Here is a 26,869-nt window from a genome sequence, read left to right as displayed (position 1 = left end):
GAAAGGGTTTTTAATCGTGTTTTTTACCGTTGCACATAAAAAATGACAAAGGGCTTTAGGATTCTATTCACCCCCAAACCCAATGTCACCCCTGATAACGGTATTGAGTTCTTCACGGTCGGAATTCTGAAACGGAATTCAATTCGAATCGTTTACGTATTCCGTTTCAAACGCAACAACCGATTCCGTGTACGTACCGGTTATTGCGTTTGAAACGGAATACGTAAACGATTCGAATTGAATTCCGTTTCAGAATTCCGATTGAGTTGACTGGGATGTGGAGAGTTTCTGATATCGTTTTACCCGCAAAAACTATTAACAGTGTAGATGGATTTTGAGTACAAATTATCCAAAGCACGCAACACAAAGCTGAGAAATTTGTATTACTTTTGCGTCTTTTTCGATCGCAGTAAACGCAGGACCTTTTGACAAAAGCAAGTGTCAAATTGTCGCAGGACACCATCGAAATCGGCGATCGGATTTCGTTTGTTCCGCGGTCAGTGCTCGGTTCCGATTCTTAAAAATTCTCCGTAAGCAATGTGCCGACATTCGTCGTAATGGCTTCAAACAGTGGCAACAGCAATCCCAAATCAAAAGTGCATCAGGCGAAGGGCCAGGGCAGCAATCCGACAGCAGGGGACCACCAACTCCCGGAGGGTGGCGATGAAAATCAATACTTTTACGAGGACGAAGTGTTCTGCATCGATGGCAAGGGCCGCGTCAAGTTCGGTGTGGTTCTGGAGGTCGAGTTCAGCGAAGGTGAAGAAGGATTCGAAGAGGATGCGCTGAAAAAGGGTGAAATCCGGGCCTGTTGGCACCCGGACGGCCAAATCGAGGTGGTCAAGCAGTGCAAAGTAAGTGGAGATGGGTGCGGGCAATGGCCGATCCGGTGGTCGTCGTAGTGCCTTTGTGCACCACACATTATGGTTATGAAACGAATTTATTATTGATGTCGGTCCTGACACCTCTTTTGCCTCTGCCGCCGCCCGAGAGCAACATAATTTAGTCATCGGGATTTACATTGGGTGGGACAGATAGAGCGAAAAAAAAAATCGATTTATTTCCTAAAATACTTTTTCGTCGTCCTTTTTGTAACTCCGGCAGGCTTGCCATACAATCGATAAAAGAATGAACAGATAGCAATAAATATTAATTTCTAATCTCAGAGCTGCGAAGCAGTCAATAATTTTATTTTAAATAAAAAGATTTTTATTATGTATTTACGCGAACTTTAAGGTTACCGGCAAGACGAGAATTTCAGATACTTAGAAAGCATTCAATTTTACACCCAAACTGCTATCATTAACTTGCAGAATTATTCTTGCTTATGCCAAACGATGTTGTTGTACAAAAAAAACGTGCATTCTCTATTCTTGAGCACTTCTTTTCTGATTTTATTGTTTATTCGTTAAACTTATTGTTGCGTAGTAAAAGAAACAACCTTCTTTTCAGTGATCGAAATAAGAATGTTTTATTTACAATGCTGAAGATATTGTCACTTTTCATTGCTTGCTCCAACATTTTCATAGCGCTTAAGATATGAAATTGCTTCCAATTACCGGCAACATGTTTTTTTTTTGCACATCAGTTATTCACTCACTTGAAAAACAATCCCGAAACATTTAATTCTAGATTAAATTTTCAAAACAACCTATCCCTCATGGGTTTCCTATGCAGATAGGACCTTTTGAAAATTTAATCGAGAATTAATTTGCAAGCGCTATCGAAAAAAACAAACGCGCCGAGTCACTTGACGTTTATACCTTTTCAAATCGAAGGCTGATGAAAACCGAGCGAGAGGCGAAGGCAAATAAAGAACAAAGGGTGGCCACCCAGTTAACTCAATCGGAATTCTGAAACGGAATTCAATTCGAATCGTTTACGTATTCCGTTTCAAACGCAACAACCGATTCCGTGTACGTATCGGTTGTTGCGTTTGAAACGGAATACGTAAACGATTCGAATTGAATTCCGTTTCAGAATTCCGATTGAGTTAACTGGGAACCGGTTCGAATACGGCCAGTGATGCCAGGATACTTTCTCTATCAATGCCACTTTTCCTGAGTGTTTGCTTAAAATTTCGTCACAAATGGCAGCACTAAGAGTACCCAAAAAGAGCGCAGGAAAAAAAAAGTACTCAGCCGAATATAGAAAAATGAGCGTGGCCTACCTAGTTCATTCTCGTCAGATTAGGGGTCGTGCATAAACCACGTGGTCTACTTAGGGGGGGGGGAGGGGGTCCGAAATCCGACCGAAAAAAACCATGAAAAGCCATGGGGGGGAGGGGGGGGGGGGTCGACGGTTGACCACGTGGCCTTTAAAAAAAATCTTTTCTTAAAAAAAAAAAACAAAAAAATACGCGCTTTGAATTTACTTATATGCATACATTTTTTGTTACACTTCAAAACCATACAATTATTGTGTTTAAAATTATTACTTATATTTCAATGTCATAATATTTTCCAATTCAATATTGAATTATATATTTCGGCAGATTCATATCAATACTTTGAGCCTGTTATTGAATGTACACTTTTTAATACTCATGTAACTACGTCTTGCAAAAGTTTAAAAGCTGTTAAAAAATAAAGTGACAGTATCCAAAGTTAATATACCCTAAAAAATGCGTACCAAAATGCAAACACAATTTCTTTTTTTTTTGTTGATGGTATCAAGTAGTTAAAAATGTGCTTGCAAATTTGCATTGAAAGTAGATGTAGTCTTCGATAGTTCTATTTTGGAACAACTTAAAAAATAAATATTGCTGACAATTTTATAAGATTTTCGTAACAAGGCAAAAAACTAAATATGTATTATAAATGAAGTATCTAAAAATGATTCTCTGCGAAGAAAAAAATTATTTTCAAAATCTCAGATCTTAGCTAATTACTGTAGCTGGTCCTATAAGTGATCGAAGAATCTGAATCGAAAGATTTCCTTTTGACACTTAAAACAAACTCAAGATATCTTGTATCTTCTCTCTCATGCAATATTTTTTTAAGTTCAAAGAAACTAAAAACCCCAATTTCAGGATCATAGCGCAAAATTTCAGTTTCACTACCTCATTTGCAAGTGAAACGTCTAACGATACATACTTTAAGATTCACCAAAAAATTTGATGAATATTTTGGTCTAAAATATATTCCTTATTTTATGGGTTACACCATTCGGATTGTTATATTACATAACAATTCATAAAATACACGTTTACTATCCATCGTTAAAGTTGTAGGTATTTTTTTTTAGTTTTTCATTTCTTGAGCCAAAGAGAAACATGGGCAAACATTTTAGATTTTTAGAGAAAAAAAACGAGCTTCAAGCAAACATTGTTTTTGTTCTCAATTATTTAAAAGAATAAAAAAATAGGGGCCAAAGGTGCCCTTTCCTGAAAATATTAGTTTTTCTTTAAGCTGAGAAAATATACTATACCCTCAACTTCATATTTGAGATAAAACCACTCAAATATATAGACACATTAAAATAATTTAAGTTTTAAAGATTCACTTAATTTTTAAATGCCGATATCAATTTGTGAAACAAATTTCAATACAATGCCGTTAAAAATCAACATAAATAAAACTCCTTAAAAAAGATGGAACGGTATTTTCAACTCGCTGGTTCTCGGGCATAACTCAACCAACCGGGACATTTGGCATCCGTGTATATTGGACATGCGTTGGGCGTCCCAGTGTTAATAATTTCAAAGATATTTAAAAGATTGAAAAATTAACTTATTCAATTTTTTTTTGTATTTATTTTGAGGTAATATCTCACTATCTCAGCAACCAAAAGTTGGATCAAAAATCTTAAATCATAGATAATTGCCTATTTAAACAACTGAAAAAAATGTAAAATAAATTCCAAATTTTAGCTCAATCTTTTTTTAATTTTTTTCAAAACACGTAGTCGATAGCAAAATCAATTTAAAGTAAGAGTAAGACTTAAACAAATTGGATGTCCATGACTAAAATAATGATTTTTAGCGCGTTGTCTACAACTTTTCCAAAGACACGAAATTGATTTTCGAGCAATTCTATACAAAATCGGTCTTTATTCTTAAATTTTAATTTTTGATTTTTTTAATCCGTCTGAAACCTTTTTTGGTGCCCAAGCCATTTTGCATCATTAGTTTGTCCATATAGTTTGTTCTGGTTGCACTGCCATATTTCCCCAACCAGCGTGATGCACAACCCTGCGCATCTCGTTCAGCTGTGTTTTGACGCGCCGTTAACGGCGGATGGAAGGTTCGAGAAAGCAAGCGACGAAAGGAAGGTTCAAGAAGAAGAAAAATCGGCGTTCATCAGCATCAGTCTTGTTGAAACACGCGAAGCAAAAGGAAGAATAAAAGCGGAAGTAAGTTAGTTATTCCGGCGTATTTTATTTCGTGTCCGTTCCGGGTCCAGCGACCAAGTCCAAGTTCTACGTCAAACAGATGGTCCTTCAAGTCCGGATAGTCGGGAACCGGTGAACATGGACAAACTGGAACGGGTCCGAAATGCGCAGCTTGCGCAGGTGAAAAGGGAGCTTGCAGCGGCCGAGAAGCTCGGCGAACGGAAAGCGTCCATTAGAGAAGCGACGGATCGGCTGGAGCTGCTCAAAGAACTCGCCGGAAAGTTCCGGCAGACACAGGAGAGCATCGAACAGGAGCAAGAGAATCCGGAGGTCATTGCCTCAGTCCACGACTATCGGGAGGAATTTAACGAATCGTACTACGCCGCACGGAACCTTTTGGAAAAGTACATCGTTGACAACAATCCGGATGAAACAGGTTCTACGGATAGTGGCCACACGGTGATCGATGGAAACGGCGAACTGCGCGAAGCGATGCGACTACTGCTGAACACTCAGCGTACCATGATGGAGCGTTCGGGGAATGCAGGTGGAAATCTGGAGCCGGCGGGGAACAACGTACCGAACGTTAGACTTCCGGCGATCGACGTGCCAAAGTTCAGCGGGGAACGGAAGCACTGGAGCTCTTTCAAAGACATCTACACCACGACCATTCACAACCGGAACGATTTGAGACCGTCGCTGAAAATGCAGTACTTGGTCTCGTATGTGGACGGGTTCGCGCAGCAGCTAGTAGGCCGGTACTCGATCTCCGATGCCCACTACGAGGAGGCATGGACAGCTCTCACGGACTACTACGACAAGAAAAAGTTCACCGTATTTGCCTTGGTTCGAGAGTTCGTGGAACAACCGGCGGTGGAAGAAGCAGTTTCCGGCGAACTTCGAAAGCTCGCCACGACTTCCGATGAGGTCGTGCGTCAACTCAACGCACTTGGAGCTGAGTTCAACACACGAGATCCGTGGCTTATCCACATTCTGCTGGAAAAGCTCGACGACGAAACGCGTTCCCTGTGGGCGCAACGTATTGTCGAAGTGGACAACCCCTCGTTGGACGACTTCCTGAAATTTTTGGGCAACCGGTGCGATGCGCTGGAAACCTGCTCAGCGTTTTCGAGGAAGGTGTCGCCGAACGGTCCCAAGAAGGAGACCACGAAGAAACCGCCGTCGGAGAAGAAAGTGCAGTCGTTATACTCGGCGGCGGCGGAAGAAAAGTGCGCGAAATGTTCCAAAGAACATCCGTTGTACCAGTGTGACGAATTTAGGAAGATGGACCTGCAGTGCAAACGGGATCTGGTGGCACAGGAAAAGTTGTGTTACAACTGTTTGCGATCGTCACACATTGCCAAGTCCTGCAGTTCGAAATCAGTGTGCCGGAATGCGGACTGCAAACAGCGTCACCACACGTTGTTGTGCCCGAAAAGTACGGTGAGACAAGTGGTGAACGAGAGCGCAACGGAAGAAAACTCCACGATCGATCCTGTCGTCACGATGGTGGCGCAAGTGCCAGCGGATGTGCCACGGAAAGCATTCATTCTGCCCACAGCCATCATCCGCATTCGGGGAGTTGACGGCCGTCTGATTCAAGCCCGGGCACTCGTCGATTCCGGTTCCGAAGCATCGTTGATCTCGGAGGCCTGCGTTAGCAAACTCGGACTGCCACGCGCCAACGGAAAGGTGGCTGTCACCGGTATGGGGCAACAAGCTGCTGGAACAACGCGAGGAGTGGTGAAGCTCGAAATTGCCAACCGGTTCGACGATACTAGCGTGCTACAGACGATGGCCTACGTCATGGGGAAACTGACGTCCACACTCCCAACGCAGCTCTGCCAGGTGCATCCAAGCCTCTTGGACAGAGATGTTCAAGATTTCCTCGCTGATCCGGCGTACCAGCGGCCGGGGCCGATTGATTTGATCCTGGGATGTGATGTCTTTCTTGCTCTATTGCGGCCGGGGCAAGTCAAGGACGACGGAGGGGTTCCTGTTGCGCAGAACACAATCTTCGGGTGGATTGTGTCCGGGAATCAAGCCATCTACACGCATCGTATCAGCGGATCGTGTTCCGCGAAACGGAGGACCAACCCATCAAGCACTACCGGCTGTGCACCGTTACTTACGGCACCAAGTGCGCTCCGTACTTGGCAATCGAATCGATGAAGCAAGCAGCCAGCGAGTTCAAACTCAAGTATCCGGAGGCGGCCCAGAAGATCGAGTTGGACACGTACGTCGACGATTTTCTCTCCGGAGCACAAACGGTGCAGCGGGCGAAGGAGTTAAAGAGCCAAGTCGTGGAGATTCTGGAGTCCGCTGGTTTCCATCTGCGGAAATGGACCACGAACTGCCCGGAGCTACTTCAACACGCGGCGGAGACAGACCAGACGCCGGTTGAGGTGAAACTGGACGAACGAGCGAACGCGGTCAAGGCACTTGGAATTTTGTGGCATCCCAAGGAGGACGAATTCTCGTTCAAGGTCAACCTCAGCCCGAACAGTGTCAACACCAAACGACAGCTACTTTCGGATTCTTCCAAGTTGTTTGACCCGTTTGGATGGCTGGCACCCGTGACCATCAAAATCAAGATTTTGTACCAACACTTGTGGCTCTGCGAACTCTCTTGGGACGATGGTCTGCCAGCTACTGTTGAACCAGCATGGAAGGAGATCAAGGAGACGCTACACCTCCTGGAACAGATACGCATCCGGCGATTCGCACCCAACAAGGACGGCAAGATCGAGTTGCACGGGTTTTCGGATGCATCGGAAGCGGCGTACTCGGCGGTGGTGTATGCGAGGGAACCTGACGAAACTGGACAAGCGGAGATGAACCTACTGGCAGCTAAGGCGAAGGTGGCGCCGATACGCCAAGTGTGCGTGCCCAGACTGGAGTTAAACGGTGGGACTCTTCTGGCAAATCTGATGCTGGCGATAGTGCAGGCGCTTTCGCATCTCGAGGTGGAACTCTACGCATACACGGACAGCAGCATTGTTCTTCACTGGCTATCGGCGCACCCACGCAAGTGGAAGACGTATGTGGCAAATCGTACGTCGGCCATTCTCGAAGTGCTGCCACGTGATCGCTGGAGCCACGTGCGAAGCGAGAACAACCCGGCAGACTGCGCCTCTCGTGGGCTCACCCCAGCTGAGCTGGTAGCTCACCCAATGTGGCCCCATGGACCCAAGGAGATGAACTCGAAGGATGACAGCTGGAAGAATGTACCACTCGAACCGATAGACGACGAGGACCTGTTGGAAACCCGCCAGCTCAAGGTGTTGCACAGTACTGCAATGGTCATCCGAACGGACTACAGCATCGAGTCACGGCTGTTGGCACGGCGGTCAAGCTACACGCTCATTGTACGTACACTGGCGTACGTCAATCGATTTCTGTTGGCACTCAAGTCTGAGGATGCAAACTTGGAACCAGGTCTGTCGCCAAACGAAATTTACGATGCGAAAGCTCAGTTGGCTCGATTTGCACAACACGGCGCGTACGAGAAGGAAATTCAGCTGCTACTGAAAGGTGAGGAACTCCCGGCCAAGGACAAGCTATCTGCTCTTCATCCGTTTCTTGATGGCCAAGGCACAATGCGAGTAGGAGGGCGGCTTCAGAACTCCTCGCATCCGTACGATGTCAAGCACCCCATCATCTTGCCGGGCAGCCACAAGGTGACGGAGCTGTTGCTGCGAGAACTACATTTGCGAAACCTGCACGCCGGACCTACACTTCTCACAGCTACGGTCAACCAACAGTACTGGGTGATTGGACTACAAGCAGCTGTTCGTCAAGCGGTTCAGGGTTGCGCCCGGTGCGTGCGGCTCAAGGGAAGGACGGCTTCGCAACTCATGGGCAGCCTGCCTGTGACTCGAGTGATGGGGACTAGAGCATTTGCGCACGTCGGCGTGGATTACGCAGGTCCAGTGAAGGTTCACGCATCCTGCGTGCGAGGCGTAAAGACCACAAAGGGATACATCGTAGTTTTCGTGTGCATGGCCACAAAGGCCGTCCATTTGGAACTCGCCAGTGATTTATCTACCAACACCTTCATTGGCGCACTGAAGCGGTTCGTCTCGAGGCGTTCGCACCCGAACGAGATGTGGTCCGACTGCGGCACAAACTTCGTGGGAGCAGACACGTGGCTGAAGGAGATCCGAGGTGCGCTGGAGAAGCACAACGTAGCTGCTAACCGGTTCCTGACTAATTTGGGCATCAAATGGGTGTTCAATCCACCATCAGCACCGCACCGTGGTGGGCTCTGGGAGGCCGCGGTAAAGAGTGCAAAGAAGCATCTGGTCGCAGTGCTAGGATCCGACGCAGCTACATTTGAGGAACTTTCAACGGTGCTGACGCAAGTAGAGGCATGCCTCAATTCACGTCCGTTGTGCCCACTTTCGGCGGACCCGGATAGCTACGAAGCATTGACACCTGGTCACTTCTTAGTTGGACAACCGCTAAACCTCATCCCGGAACCAGGTGTGCAGCACCTCCCGATGAATCGCTTGGACAAGTGGCAATTGGTACACAGACATACGACGGATATTTGGAGCCGTTGGCGGGATGAATATCTCGCTCACCTGCAGCCAAGAACGAAGTGGAGGACGACCGAGACCAACGTAAAGGAGGATCAGCTGGTGCTGGTAAAAAACGACAACGCACCGCCGACTCAGTGGGAGTTGGCCAGGATTGTGAAGCTGCACCCGGACGCATCTGGAGTTGTCCGGACGGTAACGCTGCGACGAGGTCAAGTGGAGTACTTGCGCCCCGTTCAAAAGATCTGTGTACTACCAACTGATTGAGGCACATGTGCCTCAAGGTGGGGGAGTATGTTCTGGTTGCACTGCCATATTTCCCCAACCAGCGTGATGCACAACCCTGCGCATCTCGTTCAGCTGTGTTTTGACGCGCCGTTAACGGCGGATGGAAGGTTCGAGAAAGCAAGCGACGAAAGGAAGGTTCAAGAAGAAGAAAAATCGGCGTTCATCAGCATCAGTCTTGTTGAAACACGCGAAGCAAAAGGAAGAATAAAAGCGGAAGTAAGTTAGTTATTCCGGCGTATTTTATTTCGTGTCCGTTCCGGGTCCAGCGACCAAGTCCAAGTTCTACGTCAAACATAGTTTTCCATACAAATTTGGCAGCAATGAAAATTAAAAAATCTGTATCTTTTGAAGAAATTTTTGGTCGATTTGGTGTAAAATCGAATTTGCAATCTAAAAGTACATTAGTGAAATTTTCATAAAGTGCACCGTTTTCAAGTTATAGCTATTTTTAGGTAACTTTTTTTTAAAAATAGTTGCAGTTATTAATTTAAAAAAATAAGTGCCCATGTTTGCCCAACTTTGAAAAAAATTTTTTTTTTTGAAATGCTGAGAAATTTTTTTGTTGCTTTGTTGCTGAGATATTGCCATGCAAAGATTTTAAAACAGAAAAATGGATGTTTACTACCCAAACAACCCATAATTTGCTTATGTCGATATCTCAGCAACTAATGGTGCGATTTTCAATGTTTATAAATAAAACTTTCGTGAAATTTTCCGATCTTTTCGAAATCAATATTTTCAACAAAAAAAAATTAAGACTAACATTTCAAAAGGTCGTAATATTGAATGTTTGTCCCTGTCTCTGATTCTTGTATGGAGAAAAAAATTAAACAGCTCGACTTTTTTGGACACACTGAATCATTGGAATCAATCATGCTTAATTAATAAGAAAAGTTGCTTTAGTTTGGATTTTTATGAATGTTTGGAATTAAATAAATATTAACTAGGAGCTTTCATAACTAGATATTTTCCTTAAAATAAAATGAAAATATTTTTTTCCTGAAACAAAACTTTTCTATTTAATAAATTTCGATTTTAAGAAAATATTTAAAAGCGCATTTAAATTAAATCATGAATGCTGTTTATATATCAAAATAGCTTTAATTCTTAAAGCATATTTATTCTGGATGCAATTAATTGCACTGCAATTCCATTATTTTGAATACATATGTTTTACTAAGTTGCTTGTTTTGTTGAGAGTATTTTTTACTATTTGTACCATTCCAATGAATTGTTATACTGTTATTATTTACCGTCAGTGGGGGTGACTATGGGTCAAAAAACGAAACACCTCTCGAAATTTCTTAATAACAAAAACAATTTAATTAACATCGAAAATCTTTCAACGTACATTTGTTCTTAGATAGTTTACTAACATTTTCCCAAAATATGGTGGATTTTGATGAACACTGCCTTCAATGGAAATAGTTTGAAAATTGACCCAATCTCACCCCTTAGAGGGGGTGACATTGGGTCAAATGAAACTAAAATGATGCTGAAATTCAAAGATATGGTAAAAACAAGTCATCCAACAGCGTTTCTTGTTCGAGGGAATCGTATTGACACGCTACAATGTTTGAAGTGGAGATTTTCAAACATTTGGGTAGTTTTCGAGCAATTCTAACAAAAATATTAGAAAAATGATTTTTCGAGAGGTCATTTTTGGCCAAAAACGTACCCCAACTTTAGACATCTGCCAAAATAACAGGATTTGTTCTAGGAACGAGAGTTTTTCAGCGAAGTCTTTTTAAGATGTCCCCTACACAACCCCTTTAACAGAATTCAGTTTCATTGAGAATAACCTGAGAAATAGTAAAATTCGTAAATAATCACTTTGACCCAATCTCCCCCCAGACCCAATGTCACCCCCACTGACGGTACCTTAAACTTTGTGATATCATACTTTTTTCACACTTTTAAGTGAATTTCTATTTTTTTTTATTATATTTTTAAATTGGTTTTAATGGTGTTACAGCACCTACACAAATTAAAATGTTTTCTATTTGACCCAATGTCACCCCCTCTAAAGGGTGAGTTTGAGTTAATTTTAAAACGATTGGCATTTATGAACGGTGTGATTATACTAGCCATATTCTGGGAAAATGTTGGTAAATTCAGGAGCATTCCCCAACATTATTTATTTCGATATAATTTGAAATGTTTTTATTGTGTTAAAATAACAACAGTAATATCGTTTTTTGACCAAAAGTCACCACCACTGACGGTACATCATTTGTGGATAAACATTTTTGACATCTATACTTATTTTGTCTTTTTTTTTTAAAGATTTTTCACCTGGGAGGAAAAAGCCACGTGGCCATATAGGGGGGGGGGGGGGTTGGCGTGAAACCACGAAAAACCATGAGGGGGGAGGGGGGGGTCAAAAATTCTCCAAAAAAAAGCCACGTGGTTTATGCACGACCCCTTAGAATACACTTGGGAAATATTATTTTTGCAATTCCGTCGTGAAACTACTTACTTTTCCTGTCATTCTTGAACGACGAAATAGCCTACTTTTCTGTACCAAAAATAACAGAATCGAATAGCAACACTTTTCAAAATAAATGCTGAAAAGTTCTACTTTTCAGCACTGAAATGGGTGCTGAAAAGTTGAACTTTTCAGCACTTGTTTTGAAAAGTAACACTTTTCAACATTTTTTTTATTCAAACGATTTATTGACAAAATACATGAAAATTTGACTTAAAATATCACTCAATGGGTGTTTTTCGGAATTGCAAAAAATGTTGTATGGAACTCGTTGCAAAACTTGATTTTTTCAGCACTCTTCGTATTTATCCAACTCGGTGAACCTCGTTGGATAAATGTACGACTCGTGCTGAAAAAATCCACTTTTTGCAACTTGTTGCATAAACTACTATTTCAAATGCTTTTAAAAAGAATAGAATAACTTTTAGTAAAAGTCAAATTAAACAGAAATGTTCACAAAAAGTTGCTCTACTGGTTGGTGGACTTGGATTTAGTAAATGTCAGTAAATCTGCTAATTATTCATCTTCGTCGCTTGCAGGTCGGTCTCGCCGATCGAACGCTGATGCCTGGAGATGTCGTCCGGCGCATGATCAAGGGCAAGGACACGCAGCGGGGCTATTGCCACGAAATTTTGGTCAAAGCGGATGTCAAGGTTTGAGAACGGTACAAGTCATGCTTAACATAAAATGGATTTTGATGAAGTTCTTTCGTTTCCAGATCGCTGGCACCAAACTGGTGGTTCGGAACGTGTCCTCGGATCGACTGCGCCCGCTGCTCTCGATGCCGAAGGATAACGCCGTTTGCCTGGACTCGTGGGTCGGCAGCACAAAGAACGTCAACGAGAAGCTGGTGCTCAAGTCACAGTGCGGATCGCTGATCGAGGTTCGACCGGACGTCGATTACTGTACGTTGAAGGACAACGACACGCGGTCCCGGTGCGGGTACTTTGCCGGTACGCTGTTTTACCCCGGGCAGACGCTAGTGGGGCCGATTAGCGAGCTGGAGAATGCCAAGTGGCTGAACACGTCGGCCGAGATGAAGCTGAGCCGGAAGCACAAGATGGTGGACCGGAAGTTTACCGTCCAGTCGGTTGACATCGAGGGCGTTTGGGTGCACTGGCAGTGCAAGGCGTCGTGCGAGGAGTTGGCGGCGGAGATGAAGGAGAACGGGATTCAGCAGCCGCCGGATTACATTACGGGCGAGGATTTGAAGCGGTTGAAGAAGCTCAACTTGTTCGAGTCGTGCATGTTACAGATCAACGACAAGAACTATCTGAAGATTGAGGAGGGCGATTCGTTCTGCCGGAAGAGCCAGTGGAGGAAGGAGCTTAGCGCTAGATATAAGAAGATGATGGGCAGCGTGAAGGAGGAAGAAGACGACGAGAAGGTGATCTGTGATAACGACGGTCATAAGATAACGGTGACGAAGGAGAGCGGTGGCGAGACTGGCGGATCGCGCGATAAGGTCGAAACGGATCGATCCAAGCTGTGCCCGAGGGACGCTTCGGCGAAGCTGGGCAAACTTCGTCGCAACTCGCCGAGACGTCCGAACGCCGCTACGTCGACGGCCGCCTGTAAGTTGGCGGAGAGTGACGAGTGGCAAACGGATCCGGAGGATGAGGAAGACGACGAAGGTTGTGAGGAGTCGAACGTTTCGGACGGGGGTGGTGGAGGAGGAGGTTCGTCTTGCTCAAGTACGGCCACGCCGAGGGGCAGTCCGAAAAAGTCGCCGCTGCTGGCGAAGAAGATCCGGAAGTTGCGCAAGCGATCGTCGTCGGCAAGTTCGGATAAGATGCCGGCGGTGGGAGATGAAGTGATAACGGAGACGTTGGTGGTTTACAGTATTGCGACAGTGGTTTGGCAGGATGGCACGATCGAAACCAGCATTCCGTCCACGGAGTTGTGCCCGATTCATCATCTGGATGATCATGAGTTTTTCCCGGGAGATTTTGTACTTGCGGGCAATACCGACCCGTTGCAGAATCCTTCGTTTCGGGATTACGGAGTTATTCAGAACGTGGACCATCACGGTCGAACGGCGAAGGTCAAGTGGTTTAGCACGTACACGTGCACGGATGAGCCGCAGCCGACGTTCAACGGGGAGTCGGAAGTGAGCGTGTACGATTTGAAGGATCATCCGGATTTCCAGTACAGGCCCGGTACGATCGTGATTCGGGTGGCAAACTTTAACGGGGATGACTCGAACTGCAGTGCCGGGCAGGTGATCGACAACTACCCGAATGGGATGGTTAAGGTTTGGTGGGTTGATGATCACGTGAGCATGTGCTGGCCGCAGGATATTTTCGAGGTGGGGCAGTACGATTCGGAGAACAACTTTTGGGGCAACAACGACTCGGACAACAATTCTTGGGAAACGGAAGACGAAACATCGGAGTTGGGTGGTCTGTCGCCGCAGCGGGTCTCGAAGCCTAAACTTACGGCGAATCTTGAACGCGCTCGGGTGGCGATGGCTCGACTGGAAGAGCTGTTCATTATAAATCCGCACCTGCAAAACCAGGAAATGATGCGTAAGCTGTTGATGGTGTACAAAAAGTGTCGCTACCTGGATCGGCTGATGGACACGACCTTTTTTCACGAGGAGCATTTTATGGGCCTGGTCGAGCGAGTTCGCAAATCCAACAACCAAACCACGGCCGAACGCGTGTTGGATCAGAAGAATCGATTGTTCAATCAGAACGGCTCAAAGACGACCACGCCCACGGCAGAAACGCCCAGTTCTGAGCAGAAATTCCCGCTCGCCGTCACCGCAAGCATCGCTCAAGCCGCAAAGAAACCGGCCACAACTTCCCCAAATCCATCCAGCTTGAACACGACCTCGTCGACGTCGTTCAGGTTCCCTACCGGCAACAATCTGTCCACTTCGTCGGATATTTCCAGCATTGATGAAAATCCGGCCATTACCACGAGTACCAGCTCGTCCAAATCCGGGGGAGAAATTGGTGTCGGTGCCGCGGGAGATGATTCCGGCAACTTTTCCGCCAAAAGTGACGGTGCAGAGCGGAACAGTTCTACGGAAGTTGCAGGGAACACGTCGCTGCTGAACGCCGAGCTCGACAACGTCAACAATCTGTACATGAACATAAGCGACGATCTAAACAACACCAGCTCGATCTTTAGCTTTTCACCGCAGGCGGAGAATGTGTCCGCCAAGTTGTGCTCGTTGATCAAGGCTCAGCTGGTGAAGGCCCTGCAAGAGATCAACCAACGCTACAGCCAGGAAGATCCGTTCAAGGAGATCATCATCGAGGAGATTTTGCTTTCGCCTCCGCCGTTTAGTTCGCAGCCCGTTTCTTCGACTCCCTCGCAGCAGCCGTCCAACACTGGAACTCCCAGCGTAGAGCAGAAGGAGCTAAACGAGTCCGTGAATGAGCAGGATTCCGGGTCGGAGTGGAACATTGGCGAGAGTTTCCAGGTGCTCGAAAGCGCGCCCAGCACGCACAAGTATCTGCTCACCGTGTTCCAGACGAACAACGCACAAAGCTTCTTCAAGGCGGTCCAGCGCGAGCACCGGCTGCTGCGGACGGGACTTCCGCCGGGGGTTTGGGTGCGAACGTTCGAGGATCGGCTGGACCTGTTGAGTGTGATGATCGAGGGACCGAAGAAGACTCCGTACGAGGATGGGCTGTTTCTGTTTGACATTCAACTCGGGCAGGACTACCCGAGTGCGCCGCCAATGTGCCACTACATAAGCTACTGCTCGGATCGGCTCAACCCGAACCTATACGAGGACGGCAAGGTGTGCGTTTCGCTGCTCGGGACGTGGTCCGGACGGGGCACCGAGATGTGGGGTCCCAACAGTACGCTGCTGCAGGTGATCGTGTCGATCCAGGGACTGATCCTGGTTGATGAACCGTACTTTAACGAGGCCGGGTACGAGAAGCAAAGAGGTAACTTGGTTGATCAGTCAGTTTAGGTCGTTTCTTGATTACATCTTGTTTAATTACAGGTTCCCAGCAGGGTAAGGAAAACTCGCGCATGTATAACGAAATGGTGCTGCTCAAGCTGGTCCAGTCCATGACCAAGCTGATCTGCAACCCGCCGGAGATCTTCAGCGAGCAGATTCTGGCGCACTTTAGCGCGCGTGGTCAGGGCATGTACGAGCGCATCAAGTGCTGGATGGACGCGTCCAACGAGGTCAACCGAAAGGCTAGCGGTAAGTTTCTCCTTCTAGTCAATCTTCCATCATGTTCAACGTCCAATCTACCCGTAGACGCATCAACGCCCTCGATTCCCGAGTCATCATCGTCATCGTCGTCGATCATGCCGGACTTTCCACTGATTCCGGCCAGCCGCGGATTTTGCCTCACGCTGGTTGGCTTGCTGGAGAACTTGCGCAAAACGCTCAAGTCAATCGATGGCGGGCCAACCGCCGAATAACGGCCCCGCAAGCTAAGCTAAGCTCCCACCGCCCCCGCCCGCCTCGCGCGTGTTCTTTGCTGGCCATTGAAACGTTTTTCATTCCTTTGTTGGAACGTCATTTGTTTTGTTATTTGATCGTTTAGCTGAATATTATACGGTTTTTCTGTTTCTTGTTTAAGTTATGTTTTTTTTTACTTTCTGTTTCGCAAGGTATTATTTTCATTCAAAAAAATCTTTTCATTCCGTTTTACTAAACCAAAGAAAATTATTGATGATCTCATATCATTAGACTCAAATTTTGATTAGTGTTACGATTGCTTTCCTTAGTTCTGTTTTCGCAATCAATACTAATCACGTAAAATGCTGTGCCTATATTAAAAGAAAAAAATCAATTATAAAATTAAACAGAAGGGAAAATACAAGGTAGAAAGAAAAACATGTGCTCGAAAAAAGAGTGAACCCGCTAAATAAGCGTGACTACAACAAAGCTTAGACTTATTTTACTACGGAACATTTTGAGCATCTGCAGAGAGGAATGCGCTATTTTAAAAATTCAAAACACTGAAAAATAAAAACATACCGACAAGAAATGCCACGCACATAAACCGTAAATCGCCATCCTTTAGCCAAGCAACCCAAAACTGTTGTATCCCATTGGAATGCCATACAAAAATGTTGAAACACAGAAAAAAAGCAGTTACAATTAGAGCAGCGCCAAAGTTAAATCGTAGCGATAGTGAGAGAAAAAATCGTAGATGTTTGGCATGTAGAACCGTTAACTAGCGACGTTTTGGTATTTTTTTTTTTTTTTTATTTATGATCTCTGAAAACACTTAGATATTGTGCTGTCACAACTTTGAGGTTTGTTTCATCTTGAAAAGTTATAAGGTATGGAAAACATCGAAGAAAACAAAAAAAGAAGGAATTGAAGGCAAAAGTTCAACGTTCACCCAAGAAAAGAAACGAACCTCGACTCTTGCTACAACTTGCGTTCCGGTACTTAACCTTTGTTGTAGATAGATAGGAGGATAACCAAACCCAAAGAGGCAGCGAGTCGAAAATGAGAGAAAATCAAAAGGGCGTGCTTAATTTGTTCGACGCAATGTCGAGAATAGTTGGTACGATTAAAAAAGTTTGCAGAGTTTGCACTGTTGAAACAAGCTTAACAATAAAATACAATAACTTAACAAAAGTAGTGAAATTATGAAACACAAGCACAAACAATTTGGGGCGGGTGTGCGTGCGCGCGCCCCCTGCTACTCTAACTCTAGTAACTTAACAACAACTTCTCTTGAAACTCAACTTCTCGCCGCAGAACGCAACAACAACTCAATAAAGACAAGAAATAAAAACTGCTGGTTATAGCGAACACACACAAAGATTTTACTGTTTGGGCGTTTCTAGTTTGTCGTAGAATGATGAATCACACATCCCGAGTGCTTTACACTTTCTTCACTTCTATTACGGACTTCGTGTTCTTTGGATCACACCATTAACGCTTAGATATTCATTTCTTTTAATAATCCATGATGTATTTTAATTTGACTACCCAAATCAAATCAAACCATCCACATTAACGACCCCCGGGTCTTTTGTGGTCTCTATTGCAAGTTTCTGCTCGAACCTAGGAGTCCGAAGGCTTGAATGGGGAGAGCACCCAAACCTCTTTCTACTCCTAGGAACCTTCCACCCCAGTGTTTGAACAGACGACCTTTGGATTGCGAGTCCAACCGCCGCCAGCGATTCCACCGGAGTAGGCTTGGTTTGGTGTGTTGTTTGTACTTATGGCATGGAGACGACTCCTACACCTGGAATGACTTAACGGCCTAACAACAACCAAGGCCGGGACCGACATTTTACTTCCTCATCCGATGGAAGGTTGGAGCAGATGGGAATCGAACCCAGAATCATCCGCTTACAAAGCGGACAGCGTAACCATTCGGCCACGCACTGCCACATTTGACTACCCAGCCGCGCTTGAATTAAATGAGTACCGAAACGGGACCCCATAGCGAGAATAAACGATAGGAACTTACGCTAATAACTCCAAACATTTGATGTTAACTCATTGCCGTTGGTTGTTTGAATGCCGTCAAATTTGAATTGATAGTCGCATTTGAAGTGTCAGAACAGAAGGATGTCTTGAAACAGTTAGCAGCGTTTGGCTTTTAGGTGGTTGAGTTTCTTCCCTTCCTTATTCAGTTCGTTAGTAGCATGTTCTGCCGTTTCCACCTATCAGAGCATATTGTGCAAGTTCATGTTCCAGTAAGATTGATGTCCATCTGCAGCGCACAGCAATCTGTCGTGTTCAGACATTTTTGTTTTTTTCTTCGGCTGGCATCTTTACTATGCGGAACAGCTTCAGATCGACGGCGTACAACAGCTTGTCAGAACTGGTAAACCCACAGATTTCGTACACAAATTTGGTCGGGCCCATGAGGCTGCATTGAGGGACACCCTATCGAAAGCTTTTCCAAAGTCGATGTAGATAGCGTCAACCTGTTCGCCGGATTCAAGGGCATTCCTCAGAGATCTTAGCTCATCGTTCCACCACGGCAACTTGTATCGATGCCCATTCGCCTTTTGCGAGATTAGCCAGAGACTGAACGGCTTTAGTTGAGTGTTAGCAATTGAATGAACTTAACTGTCGTCCCATTACACCTCCGACTCCCCTATACGTATAGTCTACTATGATCAGATCTTCGTCGTCTTTCATTACTCTTCCTCCGACCAAGCTCAGATAATCGGTGTTTTTAGGAAGCTGATCATTCTCCTCCTTCTGCTGTAGGTAGACTGTATCCTAGGGAATCTTCGATTTCTTGGCATCCTCCAAACCGAATCGACTTGCCATCTTGTTGATGTACTTCTGCTGGTTCAGCTTGAATCCATCGGTCGCTCGCTCAACTTCCTTCCTGCTTCAGATCTCCAAGGTTCGTGACGGTGAAATACTTCAAACTCCTCCTCAGTCTCGACAGAGATCACCATGTAGATGATGATGTACGCTATCGACTTTCTGGTCTTCCGAACGTAGAGGCACGGGTCAGCCTTAGCCTGGCTGAATCCCAGTTTCTTGAAAATTGTGTCGATCTTGTGGTTCCACACTCGAGCGGATTGTTTGAGCCCATACATACTCTTCTTCAACGACACACAGTATTGACGACTCCGGTTGTGAATCCAGCAGGCTGCCTCATGTAGATGGTCTCCTCCGGTTTTCGAATCCTTTACGTGACAAAAATTGTGGCGTTCCAGGTGCAGGATGATCTTGCCTCTTGCCTTGCGATCCTTAACGGCATCTACAGCTTCGTAAGTTCCGTACGCCTTCTTTTTCAGCTTCACAGCGGTCCAAAATTCTTCGACTTCAAGGTACGTCTGTATCGCAAACTTCCAGTCGGGAAACTTTCGGCTTTTCGTAAAATTTCTTGAAAAATAACTGCTTTTCAAAATTCATCAAATGTTCAGCTTTTGAAATCTTCCTGAGGCCGTAACCGTTTGGGAGATTTGCCAGAGACCGAGCTACTTCAGTTGAGTGTTAGCAATAGAATGAACTTCATTTCGGACTGTCGTCCCATTACCGTGGTGATTATTGCATTCGATCGTAATTTCTCGACTCACGATCGAGATTTCTCGATCGTAATATTACGATCGTAATTTGTCGATGGTAAGTCGACAAATTACGATCCGACTCTCCTATACGTAGTCCACTGTGATAAGATCTTCGTCGTCTTTCATTATGGCACAACTTCGCGCAAGATGGAAGCTTGTCCACAGTCACAAAACCTTTGGACAGATACTTACTCTTTCGCAGCGAACAAAGCAGGTATTGTCAACGATCAACGCTTCAGATGCTGCTAAAACCAGGCGATATGTTTGTATGTTGACCAGTAATTCCTCCGACATCAGGTCCTGCTTTGCAAAAAATGCGTCCATTCTGAGTGGACCAAATGTTCGAGACAGTTCCAGGAAAATAGGAAGGCTTGTCGCCAAACGTGGTTGCCACATTGTTATTCGAGCATTCGTTGAGGAAGGTTGTCTGATTCAACATGACTCGTCGCGTCCCGGCGCAAAACGCCGGCAATATCGCCCTACCTGCGGCTCAAGCAGGCAAAAAAGTGGGAATTTCCAAAAGGAAGGTTGAGGCCTCAACTGATGGCCAAAAACCGGGGATTTCCAAAAGGAAGGTGCTTTTGGAAGTGACATCGAACAGCAAAAAGACGAAAAAGAGCGACGGTACTGTACCGATGGATGAGGAGGAGGAGAACTCTTCGTCGCACGAGGAGCAGCTATTGAAGAACAACAAGTTTGCTGGACTGCCTGACGAGGACCAGGTAGCGAAAGCAAAGGAGAATGAAGTGTGTGGTACTCGACACGAGGTGAGAAAGTGAAGCCTACTTAGGGGAAGAGAATAAACTATAGGACGGGAGAGAGAAGGGACCACCCTGTGGTAGCGAGGAAGTGTTTGGGGAGACAGGGAGTGGAGTGGAAGTAAGAGGGGAATAAAGAAGCATTCAGGAGCATCACCTCGACGGATTTTATTCCCACCGGAATCCCCGGCAGATTCCCACAAGTGGCGACTGTGGATGGGATCCGAAACGGTAACGGTAAGAATAGTTTCAACACCTTTCGAGTGGTGCAAGGACGGAAAGCAAACAACGAAGGTCGGGGTGAAGCAGCACACATTTTCGGAAGGGAGAAGCCCAAGCAAAAAAAAAACCAGAAACAGGAGCTTCGAGCTCGGGGAATTGAGCCACGAGCTCGGGGGGGAATTGAGCTTCGAGCTCGGGGAAATTGAGCCACGAGCTCGGGGAATTGAGCTTCGAGCTCGGGATATTGAGCTTCGAGCTCGGGAATAATGAGCTTCGAGCTCGGGATATTGAGCTTCGAGCTCGGGAATAATGAGCTTCGAGCTCGGGATATTGAGCTTCGAGCTCGGGAATAATGAGCTTCGAGCTCGGGATATTGAGCTTCGAGCTCGGGAATATGGAGCTTCGAGCTCGGGATATTGAGCTTCGAGCTCGGGACATTGAGCTTCGAGCTCGGGAATATTGAGCTTCGAGCTCGGGACATTGAGCTTCGAGCTCGGGACATTGAGCTGCGAGCTTGAAATGGAGCTTCGAGCTCAGAACCCAACCGGGAATTCTACAACAAATTTTAACAACGGCAGTTGATAAACTCGGGGGCAATAACTCAAATAATAATCTTAATTTCCCGTCTCACACAGACAACAATCGGCGCTCTACCAGGACGAAACAAGACAGCTTATCTACCAGCCCAGAGTTGCTAAAGCAACCAGGTAAACACTAAGAATTACGGGAAGTAAACAAGAATACAATTGAGAATTTTGTTCTAGAACCCCCACTATGGAGAAGTTCGACATTCCGGCATTCCGGTTCAAGCAGATGCCCCCGAACGAGGTTCGCGATGAGTGGGCTCGGTATAAAAGACAGTTTCAGTTCCTGGCCAATGCCAACTCCGTAACAAACAAGACCAAATTGAAGAATATTTTCCTCGCTCGGGCTGGAGTTGACGTGCAGGATGTATTCAGTACCATGCCCGACGCAGACGTCGAAGAACGCGCGGGGGTCGACCCGTTCAAAGTTGCTATCGATCACCTGGACTCGTATTTCGCGCCGAAACATCACGATGCATACCAACGATTTCTATTCTGGTCCATGCAGCCGAAGGACAGCGATGAGACTTTGGACAAATTCTTGTTGCGCGCGTCAGACATGGCCAACAAGTGCAACTTCGGGGCCACCGCACAAGAAGCAAAAGAAATCAGCGTGATCGACAAGGCCATCCAGCTAGCGCCACCAGACCTTCGTGAAAAACTCCTCCAAAAGGAAGTCCTGACAATGGACGACGTGTCCAAAACCATCAGTGCACACCAAGCGATCAAGTTCCAAGTCGGTCAGATGTCTAACAACGGAGAACAGCCCAAACCGTTCCGCGAAGTGAACGCAGTCCGGAATGAGGCTTACGGGCGGACTGTCTGCGGCAGATGCGGAAATTACGACCACAGCTACTCGGACTTTTCGTGTCCAGCGAGACCGTACCCGTGCGGCGCTTGTGGCAAGCGCGGACATTTTGCCAAGATGTGTCGCACACAAAAGCGGCACAACTTCCGCAACTCCCGCGAGCAGACATCGGACCAACGTAAGCGTAAATTTAACGAGCAGACATCAACACAGCGTAAGCGACCAAGGACCGAATACGTACGGAAGTTGGACACCCGATCGGATGAAGGTAAATGTACAGATTTCATCTTTACGGTTGGCGATGGCGAAGAGTTCCTCTGGGTGTCGCTGGGAGGTGTCATGGTGCAAATGCTAATCGACTCCGGAAGCCAAAAGAACATCATCGATGATACTACCTGGGACAAGTTGAGGAACCAGGGAGTCGCGGTCTCCGACGCTCGAACGAAATCGCACGTGAACTTCCGGGCTTATGGTCACACAGAACCACTTACGGTTAAGCTGGTGTTCGACGCGACAATCGGAGTAGAGGACAAAGAGCATAGAACCAGCACCAAAGCGACCTTCTACGTGATTGCCGGCGGGCAGCAGCCGCTACTGGGGCGCACCACCGCCAAAGAGCTTGGTGTGTTAGCGTTGGGTTTGCCCAGTACTCAAGTCCCGGACGTCTACCGACTCCAATGCGAGCAGAAACGACAATTCCCGAAGATGAAAGGAATCAAAGTGAACATCGAAATCGATCCCACTGTAACACCTGTCGCACAACACGCTCGCCGGCCGCCGCTGGCCCTGCCTAACAAGATCGAAGATAAGCTCGACTCTTTGTTAGCGTCAGACATCATCGAGCAAGTACGCGAGTACAGCCCGTGGGTTTCGCCCCTCGTCGCAGTCGTCAAGGACAACGGTGAAATACGGCTCTGCGTGGATATGAGAAGGGCAAACCTCGCCATCAAGCGGGAAACACACCTGATGCCGACGTTCGAGGATTTCCTGCCACGGCTCAAAGAGGCTCGCGTGTTCAGCCGGTTGGATGTGAAGGACGCCTTCCATCAGGTGGAGCTCGATGAATCGTGCCGGCACATAACGACGTTTATATCACACAAAGGGATGTTCCGTTACAAGCGCTTGATGTTCGGCATCTGCAACGCCTCCGAATGCTACCAGAAAATCATCGAGCAAATCCTGGCAGGCTGCCCCAACGCGGTAAACTATATCGACGATATACTAGTCTTCGGCCGGGACGAGCAGGAGCACGACGCGGCGTTGGCCAAGGTCATGAGCATCATCAAAGAAAAGAACATCCTCCTCAACCACCTTAAGTGCGTATTCAAGGTCACCGAAATCAGTTTTCTCGGACACCACATCTCAGGAAAGGGAATCAGGCCAGCAGAAGATAAAATCAGCTCTCTCAGAGCGTTCCGTGCACCAAAAACTGCTGAAGAGCTTCGGAGTTTTCTTGGTTTGGTGACGTACATCGGAAGGTTCCTCCCGGATCTGGCAACAGCAACGGCACCACTGAGGCATTTGACGCACAAAGGAGTACAATTTCTCTGGGAGCAAGAACAGGGAGAAGCGTTTCGAAATCTCAAGAGCATGATCTGCAATCTGGAAACGTTGAGATATTTCGACAACACACTCCGCACGCGCGTGATCGCAGATGCTTCCCCTGTAGGTCTGGGCGCAGTGCTTGTGCAGTTCGCGGATCGCAGGAACGATTCAGAGGTCCGGATCATCGGGTACGCCAGCAAAAGCTTGAGCCCCACGGAGAGACGATATTGCCAGACGGAAAAAGAAGCTCTTGCGCTGGTCTGGGCGGTCGAACGATTCTCGGTTTACTTGTTGGGCCGACATTTCGAACTGGAGACGGACCACAAACCCTTGGAACTGATATTTTCTCCAAGCTCAAACCCCTGTCCGCGGATCGAAAGGTGGGTGCTACGTTTGCAAGCCTACCGGTTCACAGTCCAGTACAGGAAGGGCAGCAGCAACATAGCGGACCCGTTCTCGAGGCTTTGCAACGTAGAAGGTGGAGACGATTTCGACCCGGACAGTAAGTTCCTTGTTTTGGTCATCCAAGAATCCGCCGCCATTGACACGTGCGAACTGGAGGAGATCTCACAAAACGACACGGAACTGTCGGCGGTCCGCGAGTGTATCCGGAACGGCAACTGGAACCAACCGGAAGCGAGGGCGTACGAAAGGTTCCAGGGGGAACTCGGTTTTGTCGGAGACGCCCTGCTGGTTCGTGGAACTAAGCTGGTAATACCGCGGGCGTTGCGCAGCAAGATGCTTGCCCTAGGGCACGAAGGACATCCGGGCGAGACCGTGATGAAGAAGCGCCTGAGAGACCGCGTCTGGTGGCCTGGAATGGACAAGGACGTCGTGAAATACGTAACGAGCTGCGAGGGCTGCAGATTGGTAGGTCTGCCGTCCAAACCAGAGCCAATGTGTCGTCGAGAAATGCCTGCCAGGCCGTGGATCGATGTCGCCATCGAAATTTCTAGGCCCTCTCCCATCTGGTGAGTACCTCCTTGTTATCGTCGACTATTTTAGCCGGTACAAGGAGATCGAGATCATGAAACGCATTACGGCGGAGGAGACCACATGCCGGCTGCATACGATCTTCACGCGTCTCGGGTACCCGGTCACGATCACGCTGGACAACGCAAGGCAATTCATCAGCACGCATTTCGACGAATACTGCAAACTTCACGGGATCCAGCTGAATTACTCGACCCCGTACTGGCCGCAGGAGAATGGTTTGGTGGAACGCCAGAACCGTTCACTCCTCAAGCGATTGCAGATCAGCCATGCCACGGGACGGAACTGGAAAGAAGATTTGAACGATTATTTGATGATGTACTACACGAGCCCTCATGCGACGACCGGAAAAACCCCTACGGAACTATGCTATGGCAGGACGATCAGGTTGAAGATCCCCTCTATCACAGACATCGAATCGACCCCCAACATGGATGATGTTCGTGAAAGAGACCATCTTCTGAAACAAAAGGGAAAGGAGTCCGAAGACCGGAAACGACGCGCCAAAGAATCTGACTTGCAGGTTGGTGACTCGGTGCTGATGAAAAATTTGCTGCCAGGTAACAAGTTGACCCCAACTTTTGATCCCAGCGAGTACTTGATCGTTAACAAAGAGGGACCTCGAGTTACGTGGCAAAACAAGGTCTCAAACAAATTCTACGAGCGAAATGTGACACACGTGAAACGAATCCCACCAGCGGAACCGGAAGAACCATCACACCAGGAACTATCGCCAGACGACCCAAGTCTCGCTCGCGACGCCCACGCTGAACTCATGTCATCGCCGCCGGTTGAAGACTCTCAAACGCCTAACGTTTACAGGAGCCGCCGAAACGTGAAGCCGCCAGCTAAGTACAGAGACTACGTCGTTTCGCGAACAGAATCAAATTAGTATCTAGAGAAAAAACGAGATGTGGTACTCGACACGAGGTGAGAAAGTGAAGCCTACTTAGTGGAAGAGAATAAACTATAGGACGGGAGAGAGAAGGGACCACCCTGTGGTAGCGAGGAAGTGTTGAGGGAGACAGTCAGAGGAGTGGAAGTAAGAGTGGAATAAAGAAGCATTCAGGAGCATCACCTCGACGGATTTTATTCCCACCGGAATCCCCGGCAGATTCCCACAAAGTGAAACAGCGAAAGGAGAAACTGCCTCCTTTTTATGTGCGGCAATCAGCAGCAACGATCGACTTTCGAGCGGGGCTGGTTGAACTCATCAAGTCTGGGAAAGTCCAAGGCAACATTCGTCTGTGTCAGGACGGATTTAAGGTGCTGGTGCAATCCAGGCAGCACTATCAACTGGTCAAGGATTACTTGACCGAAAACGAGGCGGAGTACTTTACCCATGATGTCGCCATGGATAAGCCGTACAAAATCGTCGTCAGAGGTCTGTACGACATGCCAGTGGAGGAATTAGCTGCCGAGCTAAAAGTTTTGAAACTGGAAGTGTTGGCCGTGCACAAAATGAGCCGACGCAACAAAGACATCAAGTACCGTGACCAGCTCTACCTGCTGCATTTGGCTAAGGGATCGACGACGCTTCCTGAGCTGAAGGCAATCCGAGCGGTTTTCAACATTATCGTGTCGTGGGAGCGATACCGACCAGTGCACCGTGACGTCACACAATGCTTCAACTGCCTGGGCTTCGGGCACGGAGGTAAGAACTGCCACCTAAAGCGTCGTTGCGCCAAATGTGGTACCGATGCGCACATCACATCCCAGTGCATCCAAGATTCGCTGGTGAAGTGCCTCAACTGCAACGGTGAGCACTCGTCAACCGACCGCAAGTGCCCCAAGAGAGCTGAGTTCGTGAAAATTCGGCAGCAAGCATCGACGAAGAATCAGCCTCAGCGTCGTAGAACTCCTCCAGCCCTGGTGGAGCAAAATTTTCCACCTCTTCAACCGCGACGCCAGGTCCCGAACTTGGCACCGTTGCCGTTGGATCCCAGGAAGAGAGCTGAGATGAATCAACCGCGGCCGGGTTCCACCCAGGAGCCGAGACCGCCACCACCGGGCTTCAGCCAGGAGCCAAGACCAACCCAAGAACCAGCAGTTGAGGAAAATGGTAATGATCTTTACACCTCAACCGAACTCCTCAATATTTTCAAACAGATGTCCGCTGCACTGCGTGGATGCAAAACCAAGACCCAGCAGATTGAAGTGCTGACCTCGTTCGTCATCCAGTATGGATCGTAGGTCCCTCAAGCTGCTGAATTGGAACGCTTGCTCCATTAGGAGGAAGAACTTAGAGCTGGTGGATTTTCTTCGCGAGAAGGAGATCGACGTAGCTGCCATCACGGAAACTCATCTGAAGCCCGGTGAAAAAGTTT

General features: G+C 47.0%; 3 protein-coding genes across 4 annotated transcripts; all 3 read left to right on the top strand.

The window, feature by feature from the left end:
• The first annotated feature begins 428 nt into the window (after positions 1-428).
• LOC120417191 ((E3-independent) E2 ubiquitin-conjugating enzyme) lies at positions 429-16,207 on the top strand. Its single transcript, XM_039579158.2, has 5 exons — positions 429-854; positions 12,189-12,302; positions 12,368-15,557; positions 15,617-15,823; positions 15,881-16,207. Exons 1-5 carry the CDS (start codon positions 558-560, stop codon positions 16,045-16,047), a joined length of 3,975 nt encoding a protein of 1,324 aa, XP_039435092.1. The 5' UTR covers positions 429-557; the 3' UTR covers positions 16,048-16,207.
• Positions 16,208-20,387: 4,180 nt separating this feature from the next.
• Positions 20,388-24,524, top strand: LOC120417195 (uncharacterized protein K02A2.6-like). Of its 2 annotated transcripts, XM_039579163.2 has the most exons (3): positions 20,388-20,627; positions 21,248-21,319; positions 21,377-24,524. In XM_039579163.2, exon 3 carries the CDS (start codon positions 21,387-21,389, stop codon positions 24,522-24,524), a length of 3,138 nt encoding a protein of 1,045 aa, XP_039435097.1. In that variant the 5' UTR covers positions 20,388-20,627; positions 21,248-21,319; positions 21,377-21,386. The 2 variants fall into 2 exon arrangements, with proteins under 2 accessions (XP_039435097.1, XP_039435096.1); XM_039579162.2 differs by having other exon boundaries at positions 20,388-21,319.
• Positions 24,525-24,576: 52 nt separating this feature from the next.
• On the top strand, positions 24,577-25,434 carry LOC120417214 (uncharacterized). The gene has a single exon (XM_039579176.1). The coding sequence runs from the start codon at positions 24,577-24,579 to the stop codon at positions 25,432-25,434; it is 858 nt and encodes a 285-aa protein (XP_039435110.1).
• The last annotated feature ends 1,435 nt before the right edge of the window (positions 25,435-26,869 follow it).

This window comes from Culex pipiens, chromosome 1 (assembly GCF_016801865.2).
Source record: "Culex pipiens pallens isolate TS chromosome 1, TS_CPP_V2, whole genome shotgun sequence".
Classification (NCBI taxonomy): Eukaryota; Metazoa; Arthropoda; class Insecta; order Diptera; family Culicidae; genus Culex; species Culex pipiens.
This window is presented reverse-complemented; position numbering and strand designations above follow the sequence as displayed.

What these genes read in the sequence shown, in the direction of transcription:
- LOC120417191 (XM_039579158.2), top strand. Translation starts at nt 558, where the DNA reads ATGGCTTCAAACAGTGGCAACAGCAATCCCAAATCAAAAGTGCATCAG. An exon ending in AGGTGGTCAAGCAGTGCAAA is followed by an intron (nt 855 to 12,188) that starts GTAAGTGGAGAT and finishes CGTCGCTTGCAG; the next exon opens with GTCGGTCTCGCCGATCGAAC. An exon ending in GGTCAACCGAAAGGCTAGCG is followed by an intron (nt 15,824 to 15,880) that starts GTAAGTTTCTCC and finishes ATCTACCCGTAG; the next exon opens with ACGCATCAACGCCCTCGATT.
- LOC120417214 (XM_039579176.1), top strand. Translation starts at nt 24,577, where the DNA reads ATGAAACGCATTACGGCGGAGGAGACCACATGCCGGCTGCATACGATC.
- LOC120417195 (XM_039579163.2), top strand. Translation starts at nt 21,387, where the DNA reads ATGGAGAAGTTCGACATTCCGGCATTCCGGTTCAAGCAGATGCCCCCG.